The 12366-nt window shown below is 41.2% G+C and overlaps 1 protein-coding gene across 1 annotated transcript; it reads right to left on the bottom strand.

The window, feature by feature from the left end:
* Positions 1-7195: 7195 nt before the first annotated feature.
* LOC148355412 (uncharacterized) lies at positions 7196-11946 on the bottom strand. Its single transcript, XM_088349526.1, has 3 exons — positions 11740-11946; positions 8054-8885; positions 7196-7422 (listed from the first exon to the last, which is right to left on the bottom strand). Exons 1-3 carry the CDS (start codon positions 11797-11799, stop codon positions 7247-7249), a joined length of 1068 nt encoding a protein of 355 aa, XP_088205652.1. The 5' UTR covers positions 11800-11946; the 3' UTR covers positions 7196-7246.
* Between the last annotated feature and the right edge of the window lie 420 nt (positions 11947-12366).

The following is a 12366-nucleotide window of genomic DNA, read 5'->3' as shown; positions in this document are numbered from 1 at the left end:
GGCTCTGGCATTATTCTCTTTTCATAATTTTTTATCAAATCATCAAAAATAAATGTGCTGAAGACTAAGCTTTTGTCTGGGGTGCGGGTTTAGCAATTTAGTAAATTTTTCTCATAATATATGGTGTGGCTCATTCCCAAAATGAAATTAAAATATTTTGATTTTATGGCTCTTTGAGTCAAAAAGGTTCCCGACCCCTGGCCTAAGGCTTAAGCGAACCTATCCTTTTACAGTGAGACCTCAACTGTGCACCATCAAATACTTTTTGAGTGGGACAGTTTTTACCATCGATGCTGTATTCTTCACCCTTGTACAATGGTTTTAAGTTTAGTCATGTCTGTGTTTGGTTTGTTAATCCGTTTAATGCATTTGCAGATTCGGATCCCATTGGGGCAAGAAAGAATTTTAATAGTGTTAAGGGTATGTTGTTAACCCCTTTCTCTGTATGTGTAAAATTTTCCCTCAGTTCTCTTGATCCACTGTGTACTTACACATCTCTTTTAGGGAGAGGGATCAAAAATGAAAGAAATCACAGTGTTGCATTAACAATCGAGTAGTCCGTCTGACAATTGTGGTGAAGAAAAAAAAATATTTTTACCTGAAACCCTTTGTGTCTTTGCTTAAAATACATGCCAAAGGCAATGCATACACATGTACTGGATTAAAATTGTCCACAAGACTACCGGATAATATCAAAAGAATTTTCGTGACACAAAATGTGTTGTGATTTTTTATTTTCCTAAATTTACTTCTAAAAAATTGAAAGACTGTTTCAAAACTAATCAGATCTGAACTAAAATATCTTACATTACAACAGCTTACGAAAATTGCCTCTAGTTACAGAGTAAAAAATACAGTATAGTAAGCGCTGCTATTATATGCTCCAAGAGTTCCCTGATCGTAAACAAACTGGCTATTGCTTCAAATATGCCTGGAAACCAATGCACAAGCATGCTCTCAGCATCCTCTTCATGTCACCGTCAGCGTTTAGAAACAAGGAGAAGGATGGTTTCAGGCAAGATAGTGGCTAGGAGAACACAGCCATCATTCTATCAACCCAAATTAAAGACATTTTAGCTCAATTACACGAAGTCGCTGAATTCGTGGAAATGAATCACCCGGAAAAAAGTGTTGACAAGTATTACTCATTATGACGTCTGCTTCGCTCATTTCTGACGGATTTTCAAAAGCCGGCAAAAGCGGACGTTATTGGATCAGTCTTTCAAGAAACGCAAACAAAAAGGTAAATGAGTATTTGTATTTTTTCCTTTATTCTTCATTTTTTTACATTATGTGCCTCTTGTTTTGTTAATTTTGTTGGAATCTCATTTTAACATATCCTGTACTTTTGGGCAGCACGGCGACGCAGTGGTTAGCGCGTGTGCGGCACAGTTCCGAAGTCATGAGATCGAACCTCCTGTGTGGAGTTTGCATGTTCTCCCCGTGCTTGCGTGGGTTTCCTCCAGGCACTCCGGTTTCCTCCCACATTCTAAAAACATGCATGTCAGGTGAATTAGCCGGTCCGAATTGTCCCTAGGTGTGAATGAGCGAGCGAGTTGTCTGTCCCTGTGTGCCCTGCGATTGGCTGGCAACCAGTTCAGGGTGTCCCCTGCCCACTGCCCGATGATACCTGGGATGGGCTCCAGCACCCCCGCGACCCTACTGAGGATAAGTGGTGCAGATAATGGATGGATGGATGGATTCTGTACTTTTTCGGGACTTGGAACGGATTAGCGCATTTACATACAAAATGTGTCTCTACTTACAAAGCTACTCCCAGAACGCATTAAATTAGAGGTACCAGCTGACAATTAGGTGATGTAGTCCAGCTCATCTCTGAAGGCTGGGTTGACGCTGTACACGAAAAACAACACCGACCAGATGATGAAGGTGCTGTATGTTAGTCACGTCAAGAGGCTTCTCTTGCTACTGGTATCCATGGAAACCAGCACTCTCTGTTTCATGTGTGGGAGCAAACCCCGACCCCCCAAAAAACAGCCTGGAAAGTATTGGGTGCTGCCAGGCTGTTCTTGACCAAGACACACCACAAGAAGTGGTACCCCGACGACCCAGGTGGTCAAGGGATCCGTGAACCCTGATCAGTACTGCATGATGCCACATAATTTGACAAAAATGAAAATGATCACCCTATATATAGGATGGAAATCAAAGACACCCCAAAAATGATAGTAGATAAATTTTGCAGCAGAGGAATGTAGTCCAGGAGAGCTGGACAAGATGTTCTTAAAACCTTTGCAGGATCAGTATATGCTTCCTTGGAACAGGATGAGTATTGGCCGAAACTGACACCAGTGATTCCTAGCATAGTGATAAGAGGTAAGATTGAGACTAAAATAATTCAGCCCTACCAAACCCATCCCCAGTTTTGGGAATTTAATATCAAAATGTACCGTTTACCAAATTGTTCGAATTTAGTTATCTGACTCCATTAACCAAACACAACCTACATTCACCCATCAATTTATGCGCGCTCGTTTCTTGAGGAAAAATGAACAGGAAAGCCGACATTTTCACACGGGGGCAGATTTAATTTCATTAACAATTTAACTAAGTATACGCCATCGAAAACGGCCGAATTAGTGTCGTTGGCGTCTGTGGGAAGCCTTTTTCTCAAGTCCTTTAGCTCTCTCCTATTGGCCATCTTCTCTGCATAATGGCGTGCCGACTCCTCCCATGGGCGTGCCCACGATGCCCACCCTGGGCTTCACCATCTGGTCGAAGAGCGTCGGGATGTCTGGAATACTCAAAACCACACCGAGCGTTTCTACGTCATCAGGGCCTTTCTGTGTCTGGATGTGCTGATTATCTTATCAGCCTTATGTCCCGTTCCCGCCGTTCCTGTAAACAACATTTTCCACCAGGGTGCCCTGACCTCGCACCACAGTCCAGCCAGTGATATCTTTTGCATTAAATGTAATTTGTATTCGATCGTATAAAATCCTTTACAGTCAAATGTATAAAATCCTTCACCAGGTATAAAAATCTTAACCAGCCCGAACCCGACCGATTCACTAGATTTCGAAATAAACCCGAAGCTGACTTTGGGTGCCGAGCGTAATTCGACACGAAGCGCCTTATGGGCTAAGGTACGCACATTGTAGAAATGCGCCTTCGGTTTTACTTCGGGCTTGGTCCCTTAAAATCAGGTGTGCACTTTGGTAAAAAGTAGTCATCCAAATATTTACCCGAGTAAAAGTAAGTGCAGTGTGCAAATCCTCTACGAAGAAAAAAAACAGGCGGGGAAGAACCCCGGCCCGACTTGATGAACATTTTATTTTGGGTCCGGGCCCGAGAGCTTAACTCCAATAGTAATTGAAGGATTTTATACATTGGACTATAAAAGATTTTATACGATTGAATACAAGTTCCATTTATTGAGTGCAATGAAGATTTAAGGTTTAAGTTCAATGACAGGTCACGCTGATCTGAATGCTGAATGTTTTGTCTAGTTCTGTTGATAACAGGACTCTGACGCGGGACGGCGGGCGATGTTTTGAGAGCAAGGCCCTGATGACGTAGAAACGCTCGGTGTTGTTTTTGAGTTTTTCAGACATCAGGACGCTCTTTTCCGAGATGGAGGAGCCCACGTGGGGGCTTCCCTGGCACGCCCATGGGAGGAGCCAGCACACCAGCTTCCGGAAAAATGTGGGCCGAGAGAAAAAAGTGAGAGAACGATAGAGGAGGCTTGACAGAGACTTGAGCAACACTAATTCGGCCATATTCGATGGAGATCACTTAGTTAAATTGTTCAAGAAATTAAATCTGCCCCAGCGTGGAAGTGCCGGTCTCTTGTCCATCTTTTCCATCAAGAAACGAGCGCGCATTGTTAGGTGAATGTAGGTTGTGTTTGGTTAATGTAGTCAGATAACCAATTTGAACAATTTGGTACAGTCCATTTTAATATTTAATTCCTTAAAGGATGTACAACAATGCCTCGTTTTTCGTGTGGGTTTGTTTCAAATACGACTTGCGATAGTCAAAACCTACCAAAATTAGTTCTCTTTTTCAGTATGCTGTATCATAATAAATAGTCTAAGCTGACTCATGATCAGGCTCCATTACATATCTTACACTTCATATTGTAAACACGGATGACAAAGGATCCTTTCTAAACTCAACACATTTATTCACGAATAATGGGGACAAGAGATTTTAATGTTTAGCATTGAATGTGGTTAGCTGATTTAACAGTTCAATAAATGCGGTTTTACACCAGAACCAACCCACCACGCTATACTAAATCAACACTGCCCTTTAGTGGCTGGCGAGTGCATTTGGTTTGTATTTGCTGAAATAATCATAACTTTTGATAGAAATGACTCGCTTGTGCTTTGACATATTCAGAAATTTAAGGTGGCCGGATTAAATCATCCAACGGGCCGGATCAGACCCACGGGCTGTATGTTTATTATGCCTGCACTACTGTATAAATTCAAAACATGATCCACTTTACTTCAGATGATATTTTTTCACCATTATGTGGACGTTATTGGAAAAGAACATCCCAAACAACAAATAAAACTACAGTTCTTTATGAACTTTTTTTTTTTAACAAATAACTTCTACACTGTCAAATTATATTTTTTAAAATAATCTTGCTACTACGTATATTGTGCGATTAACTGAAATGTGAATGGTTGGTTGACCAACCTGGGCACATGTGATTTAGGCCAAAAGCTCAATTTGCCCTTAAATGTGAGTTATGCATTTATGAATATTAGTGTGATTATATGTGATTGTGGATAGATTATCATATATTTTAAAAGATATTTTTTGACATTTTTATTGGGCAGGTCGTCTTAAAAATTGAGGATTAATTCTGAAGGTTTCAAAACCATCCACTTCATTTTAGGTTGTATTTTGTCGCCCTCTTGTGGACGTTATTGGGGCTCAGTAAGCATTGTCTCTGTATTTGAACGTTAAGTGTAAAAATTAAGCCATTTTAAAAAAGATGATTAAAACATTGTGAAGTTAAAGTTTTTTTTTATTCAACACAGAATAAATAGAAACGTTTAACATATATTTTAAATTTTATATGTGTCGTAAATTCCGGACTTTTTGCTACATTTTAAACCAGGGGTGTCAAACTCATTTTAACTCGGGGGCCACAAGATAAAACAAACATTCTGTCAGGGGTCGGACTAGTACATTAAAGAGAAAGAAAAAGAGATTAAGAAATAAGAGAAAGAGGGAGGGGAAAGGAGAGAGGGCGGTACAAAGCAAGAGAGAGGGAGAGAGTGTAAGAATCAAAAGAGATAAAAAGTCATTAGAGAGGGGGAAAAGAAAGGGAGAGCAAGAAAGAAATCCAAAGAGAAATAGAAAGACAGAAGGAGAGAAAAGAGAAAAGAAAGCGCAAAGGGCAGGAAGAGAGAAAAGGAAAAAAGGAAGTTAGAGCAAAAGAAGTTAAGACACAGAGAGAGAAAGAGACAAAGAGCAACAAAGGAGGAGAAAAAGTGAGACACCGAGAGTGAAAGAGACAGAGAAAGAGAGTGGGAGAAAAGGGGTGAAAAAGAGGGACAGAGAGAGAGAAAGAATTACAAGTACAGTGTCTTTGTTCGAGGCACCTGGCTTTGGCAACATCAAGTTGACGCATTTCAACCTGCAGCTCGTGTTGTCTCGCGGGCCGGATTCCATCCCTCAGCGGGCCTGATCTGGCCCGCAGCCCGCCTGTTTGACACCCGTGTTTTAAACACTACGGCCTTGACTACGGTGCGGCTCCCAGGAAAACAGCAAGCTTCTCTTTCCCACAACACATGCCCTCTAAATACAAAACACTGCGGTCACGTCTTTTGCCAACATTATTCGTATAATAACAGGAGGAAAATGGGAGGTTTTATTAGTACTTTATTAAATATTGACAAAGTACTCAGTAAATTTCAACGTTTTCACCCACAAGTCAAGTCCTCAATTTATACATCCGGATTGAACAGCAGTGAAAACTTTCCATGAAAAATGCAACACTCTTTGTATATCATCTGCATTAATGGTCGTGTTTAAGTTTCCTTTAATCCTCGAGGAACGATAACAAGCAAATGCAATTTGGTCCGTTATCATGGCAACCGCCGATGATAACTACACTAAAATACACGTCTGTGTTGCAAATTAGAACTATTCTCAGTATGGTTGCCCTGTAGAAATATAGTGCATTTTATACGACGCAGCACTTTTTGGCGTTTTCTTTCAGTCCAGTAGTCAATACGTGCTCATCTTTGTCATCGCCATCTTGCACGGTCACGCGACGTAAACAACTCTGTGCAGAACTGAGCACGGCGTAGCTCAGGGGTCAGGAACCTTTTCGACCCAAAGAGCCATAAAAGCAAAAAATGTTTTAAAAAGAAATTGAGAGAGCTACATCATATATTTTCAGACACAATTGAAAAAACTGCCAAACACGCTCTCTAGACAAAAGCTAATTCTTCAGCACATTTTTTTCACTTGATGATTTCATCAAATATATGAAATGATTAGAATGCCAAATCCTGTGTCCCAAATCAATGTAAATATGCCATTTACAATTTGTCTTGAGTGTTGAGGCAATTTTTTTCCATTTTATTTGTCCTTAATAACGGTTTCAAAACAATGTGCATGCAAAGTTCTTTTGTAAAAATGTCACAAATTACTGCAAACGATAAGCATATCGTCACATTCACTTTCGATGTAGACTGCACTAAGCGAGAGAGAGAAAGAGAGAGAGAGAGAAGGAAGTGCCTTGGGCTGTGTGCAGGGATCCGCCCAACTGAACTGCTCACCCAATCAAAGTCGTTTGCCAGCATTTTTTTTTATCAGTTGAAATGGTTCCTTATCGAACTTCTGCATTAAGTTGCTTCGGCTTTATATGGACCAAAATCAGGATGAAATCACTTGACTTTGGAACGCCACTCAGAGATGTGCAATAGTTACATTTTATTTCGGAGCCATACGTACTCATAAAAAGAGCCATATATGGCTCCCGAGCCATAGGTTACCTACCCCTGGCGTAGCTGAAACAGCTGTTGGTGACTTGAAATTCCCCACGCGGTTGGGGCTAGGCTTACTTTGTAAGAAATGGATGTAAATTAGTTCATTTTTATGGCTGTTTAAGCCTTCAGCTTGAAATCTGGTGTGGCAAAGACAAAATTGAGTTTTGTTCTTCAATCTGCGCATGCTGCTTTGCTTTGCGCTCTGTTGTCTGGAATTTAGGGTTTGTAACGAAAGGCTTCGCTTCTTTTTACTTCTCAGGCATGTGTCACGTGTGCCTCTTCATGTGCAACGCTAGATGATCTGACCGGGAGAAGGCCCGTTCGCACAAGTGGCACCGGAAGGGCTTGTGCCCGGTATGTTTGCGGAAGTGACGCGTCAGTTCGTCAGAGCGGGCGAACTTCCAGCCGCATCCTTCCCATGTGCAGTGGTAAGGTTTCTCTCCTGGAAAAGACAACAAACGGTCATTTCACCTGAAAGGGGGCAACACAATGTTCCCTGTAATTTTCCTTACGGGTCTGAGCGTTCACACAAAGTCAGTGAGCAACGCTTGAAACAACAGTGAGCAACAGCAATCCCAAGTGTGGCAACTAAATCGTTATCAGACATGTCCAAAACTTGACATCAAGTGACATTTTGCTGAGTTTCCGGCAATGCAATTTCAATTTGGTATTGTATTTTTTGTTCTATTTCCCCCCTTCCATTAAGTCATTTTGTGCATAATTTTAGATAATATTTGGTCTTATAGGGATGAAAGAAGCAAAAACAATCTGAAGAGCCGTTTGGGACCCGAAAGAGCCGGTTCCTTTTAGTGAGCCGAGCCAAAGAAGCCGGTTCTCGAAAAACTCTACTGACTTTACTCAACTTCGTTCTACTTCGACCTTAACTTCAAAATGTCGCATTTAGAACGTCAGGGGAACCCGTGTATTTTTACCTTCATGTACTGTAACTTTGACTTAATTCTCTTCTTTATTAGAAATTTCGAGCCCTGATTTTTGTGAGCTGGCTAGATTTTCTTGTGCGCGGAAAATCTCTGGGTAGTGCGCAATTGCGCACAGCTTAGAGGGACGCTTACCTGTATGCGTCCTGAGGTGTGCCTTGAGGTGCGAGCTCTTGGTGTATGTCTTGATGCATCCGGCATACGTGCACGTGTGGGTGGCGGTGCGATTGCGTGGCCAAGTACGCCTCCCTCTTCGAGGCTTGCCGTTCATAAAGTCTAACGGGGACGACGGCGGCGTCAGCGCCGCCTGCTGGCCCATACTGAAATGCTGTTGCCATGTCGGCGGTTCGTAAAAGGCCGGAAAGTGGCGATGCACTCCAGAGGGAAACTCAAGCTCCTGGTGATGATAGTGGTGTTGGTTATTCAATGTATGCGGGAAGGTTGTGATTTCATTCGGGCTGAGGGGCGGAGTCAGGGTTCCTGCTCCTTGAACAGGTGAGCTAGCATGGAAGCAGGATGCTACTCTGCCACCCTCCTGCTTCACCTTGGTCTTCGGCACGTCACCCATCAGAGGTTCGTAGGAGTCAGGCTCCTGCTTGATGCACGAAAGAGTGTCTGAGAAGGAAGGTCCCATGTTTAGAGAGGATCCTGAGGAGCCCTGGAAAGCCGGCGAGGTGATGAAGAAACCACCTTGGACGCCCAAACTTCCTGATTGGAAGTTGTTATTGTCCAGGTCACATTGCAGCAGCTCAGCCATCAGGGTGTTGTACGGAGATGAAGGGTGAGGCTCTGTGGTCAGGTCTGGCACAGACACGGAGTCCTGCCGCAGGTAAGCAGCATTCTCGTTGTTCGGAGTCAGGTAAGAGGCAGATTCGTTGGTTGCTGTGGCGTTTGCATTCAGGTCACTGTGGGCTAGGATAAAGTCCAAATCAAGGAAGGTGTCCAGGTCTTCATCTTTTCTGGGTCCCTTCCGGCAAAAGCAAAGAGTCAACATTAACATAAATTAGCTTGAGGTCATTGGAGCTAGCGCAAACGGTAAATGGTCTACATCTCTATAGCTCTTTTAAAGTCAATGAAGATCTCCCAAAGCGCTTTACAATGTGCTTCACACTTACCCTTTCACACACACACTCACACACCAATAGCGGCCGTGCAGCCATGCAAGGCGCCAACCTGCTTATTGGGGGCATTAGGGATTCACTGTCTTGCCCAAGGACACTTCGACATATAACACAGAGGAGCCAGGAATCGAACCATGTTCCCAAGACGAGCGCTCTATCTCCTGAGCTAATACCGCTCCAATTGCAGTCTCCAATACATTTACTTTTGAACAATGCAGAGGAAACATGCCGACTAGTAAAAGCTACCTGGAAACGAACGCTGTGAAATGGTGAAGCAACTGGAAGCTGTTTTTACAACACAGCAGTACTTTTTCAAAAAGGAGTCAAATGAAAATGCTACTAAGGCGAGCTCTGAGGTCTGATCGCCAAGCACTGCAAACTTTTCAAGTCACTGAAGACCTAAAAGCGTCTTACACTGTGCTTCACACTTACCCATTCACACACACAATCACACACCAATAGCGGCCATGCAGCCATGCAAGGCACCGACCTGCTTATTGGGGGCATTAGGGATTCAGTGTCTTGCCCAAGGACACTTCGACATATAACACGGAGGAGCCGGGAATCGAACCTGCGATCTCTTGATCCCAAGACGAGCGCTTTACCTCCTGTAGGACACTAATCCAGCTGACTTTAAGATACAACCTTTGTTTGCTGCCAGACAACATTAAAACACGTAACGGCAACAAATAGACTGAACCATTATTGTATGAACTGTTGGGTGGAACGCGTTACAAAGAAACCTGTTCCTGGAATGCAAAAACTTTATTTTGGGAACAAAATATGTAACACGTTCTTAATACAATTTGTAAAGTATATTGTCGTTACTATTACTGTATATATATATATATATATATATATATATATATATATATATATATATATATATATATATATATCACGACAGAAATACTACAAAAATCGAACAGATATTCTACAAACATACTATGATGGGAATACTACAAAAATACTATTACAGAAATAATCTGACAGAAATACTACAAAAATACAACTACAGTATTACACCAAAACTATTACAGATGTACGATAAAAATACTACCAAGGAAATAGTACAAAAAAAACATAATAAGACTACAAAATACAGATCTACTACAAAAATAATATTATGGAAAGAGTAGAAAAATACTACTACAGTAATACCAATATTCTACGAAAATACTACGTGAGGAATACTACAAAAATACTACGTGAGGAATACTACAAAAATACTATTACAGAAATATTCTGACAGAAATACTACAAAAATACAACTACAGTATTACACCAAAACTATTACAGATGTACGATAAAAATACTACCAAGGATATAGTACAAAAACAACCATAGTAAGACTACAAAATACAGATCTACTACTAAAATACTATTATGGAAAGAGTAGAAAAATACTACTACAGTAATACCAATATTCTACAGATATACTACAAAAATACTACGCGGGGAATACTACAAAAATACTATTACAAAAATATTGCAATAGAAATACTACTAAAATACAACTACAGTATTACTACAAAAATACTACAGGTATACAACAATTAAAATTCTAAAAAAAAAACTACTGCATATATGCAACAAAATACTACAAGAAAACTACAGACAAAAAAACTACAAAATCCAATGAAGTGCTTAAAACAGAGACCTGATGTATAATTTAGATTTAATTGTGAGCGTTTCAAACCCAATTTGATGAAACTAAGCTAGTTAAAAACAGATCTCCACAACAGTATCTCGAACCTGCCTGGTGTGTTCCTTATTCTTCATGATGCTCTCTGCGCTTTAAACAGACCTCTGAAACTATCACAGTGCAGGTACATTTATACAGAGACTTGATCACACACAGGTGGATTCCATTCATCATCGTTAGTCATCTAGATCAACATTGAACATTCAGAGATCCTGACTGAACTTCTGGACAATGTTTGCTGCACTAAAAATAAAGGGGCTGAATTATTTTGCACACCCACTTTTTCGTTTTTTATTTGTTAAAAAGGTTTAAAATATCCAATAAAGTGAGTTTTATTATGGATGTCTGCTAGTACAATTCTTCCGAAATGAAAAAAAATGGACCCATCTTCTGGATTGGCCCCTTGACCACATTTTTTAACTCAGTGTGCCCCTCCGACTCCAAATGTAGTAATCCCTCGGTTATTGCGGTTAATGGGGACCAAAACCACCCGCGAAAATAGAAAATCCGCGCAGTAGCGACGCCCCTTCAAAAATGCTTATTTTTTATTTTATTTTTTTATTATTTTATTTTATTATTATTATTATTTTTTGACCCGGTTAATGGGGACCAAAACCACCCAGGAAAAGTGAAAATCTGCGAAGTAGCGATGCCCCTTCAAAAATGCTTAAAAAAAAATATATTTTATTATTATTATTTTTTAGACCCGCGAAGCTCCGAACCCGCGAACGTGGAACCGCGAAAAAGCGAGATCCCACTGTACTTGCTCACCCCTTGGCAGTCGTTCCGCCAATTTGTTATTGGTGTGTCGTTCGCAAACGTAACGGCTTTACAAGGAAACTTTCTGATTTAAACTTCTAAACGACTCTTTTCTGTGAGCTGATCCAAAAGAGCCGTTTCTCTTAATAGAGACGGAATTCCCAACCCTACTACTTGTGCTACTCAACGTAAACAACTTGTTGCCATAAGAGTCAACATGAAACCAAGTGACTTACTTCGTCTTTCGGAATCGAAAAAGTAGCAAACGAAGGCAAAATAGGTCCGCTGCAGGCCATCTTGGTTGACTTCAAAACGTGTTCGAAATGAATCAAAAGTGGTCAAAAGTTGCCGATGCTGAACAAGCATCCAATCCGCAATGGCGACGATCCCCACCGGTACGAATGTGTCCCACTCACTGGTCACCTTTCTTCTTTCCTCTTCTCGGCAAGCAAAACTGGTATCTTGGCAACTTTTTTCGCTCAGGCTGCTTTTAAAGTCACGGAGCACAGCGGCCAACCTGCATCATACCGCCTCTTCCCTCCCTCCATCCCAGCTGAACCGCCTCTGCAGCGATGTTGGGCAAGTTGAAAGCAAAAGTTGTCAAGTTGCTGTAGCAACTTAACTTTTCTCCCCTTTTGCTAGTTCAATGACCTCAAAATATTTATTATTGGATTGATTTTAAAACTGTATTATTGGAGTTTTGTTCCCCCCTCGTGTCCTCCGCAAGGCGTGTCCCCGACCAATATTCAGGGTTCGTACGGGTGCTTGAAATCCTCATACCTGTCAACCTGTACGTTTTTGCCATACAAAGTACGTTTATTATGCATTTTAAAACGTGTACGACGTACAAGAAAATCTGTACG

Source organism: Urocampus carinirostris, chromosome 12 (assembly GCF_059441175.1).
Source record: "Urocampus carinirostris isolate Australia breed hairy pipefish chromosome 12, RoL_Ucar_1.0, whole genome shotgun sequence".
NCBI lineage: Eukaryota > Metazoa > Chordata > Actinopteri > Syngnathiformes > Syngnathidae > Urocampus > Urocampus carinirostris.
Note: the sequence above shows the minus strand (reverse complement) of the source record. Positions and strands in the feature narration are given on the sequence as shown.

Excerpts from the sequence above, each read along its gene's own strand:
- LOC148355412 (XM_088349526.1), bottom strand. The coding sequence starts at position 11,799 with ATGGCCTGCAGCGGACCTATTTTGCCTTCGTTTGCTACTTTTTCGATT. Across the intron at positions 8,886-11,739 it reads TTTCGATTCCGAAAGACGAA|GGACCCAGAAAAGATGAAGA; the intron begins GTAAGTCACTTG and ends TTTTGCCGGAAG. Across the intron at positions 7,423-8,053 it reads ACACCTCAGGACGCATACAG|GAGAGAAACCTTACCACTGC; the intron begins GTAAGCGTCCCT and ends TGTCTTTTCCAG.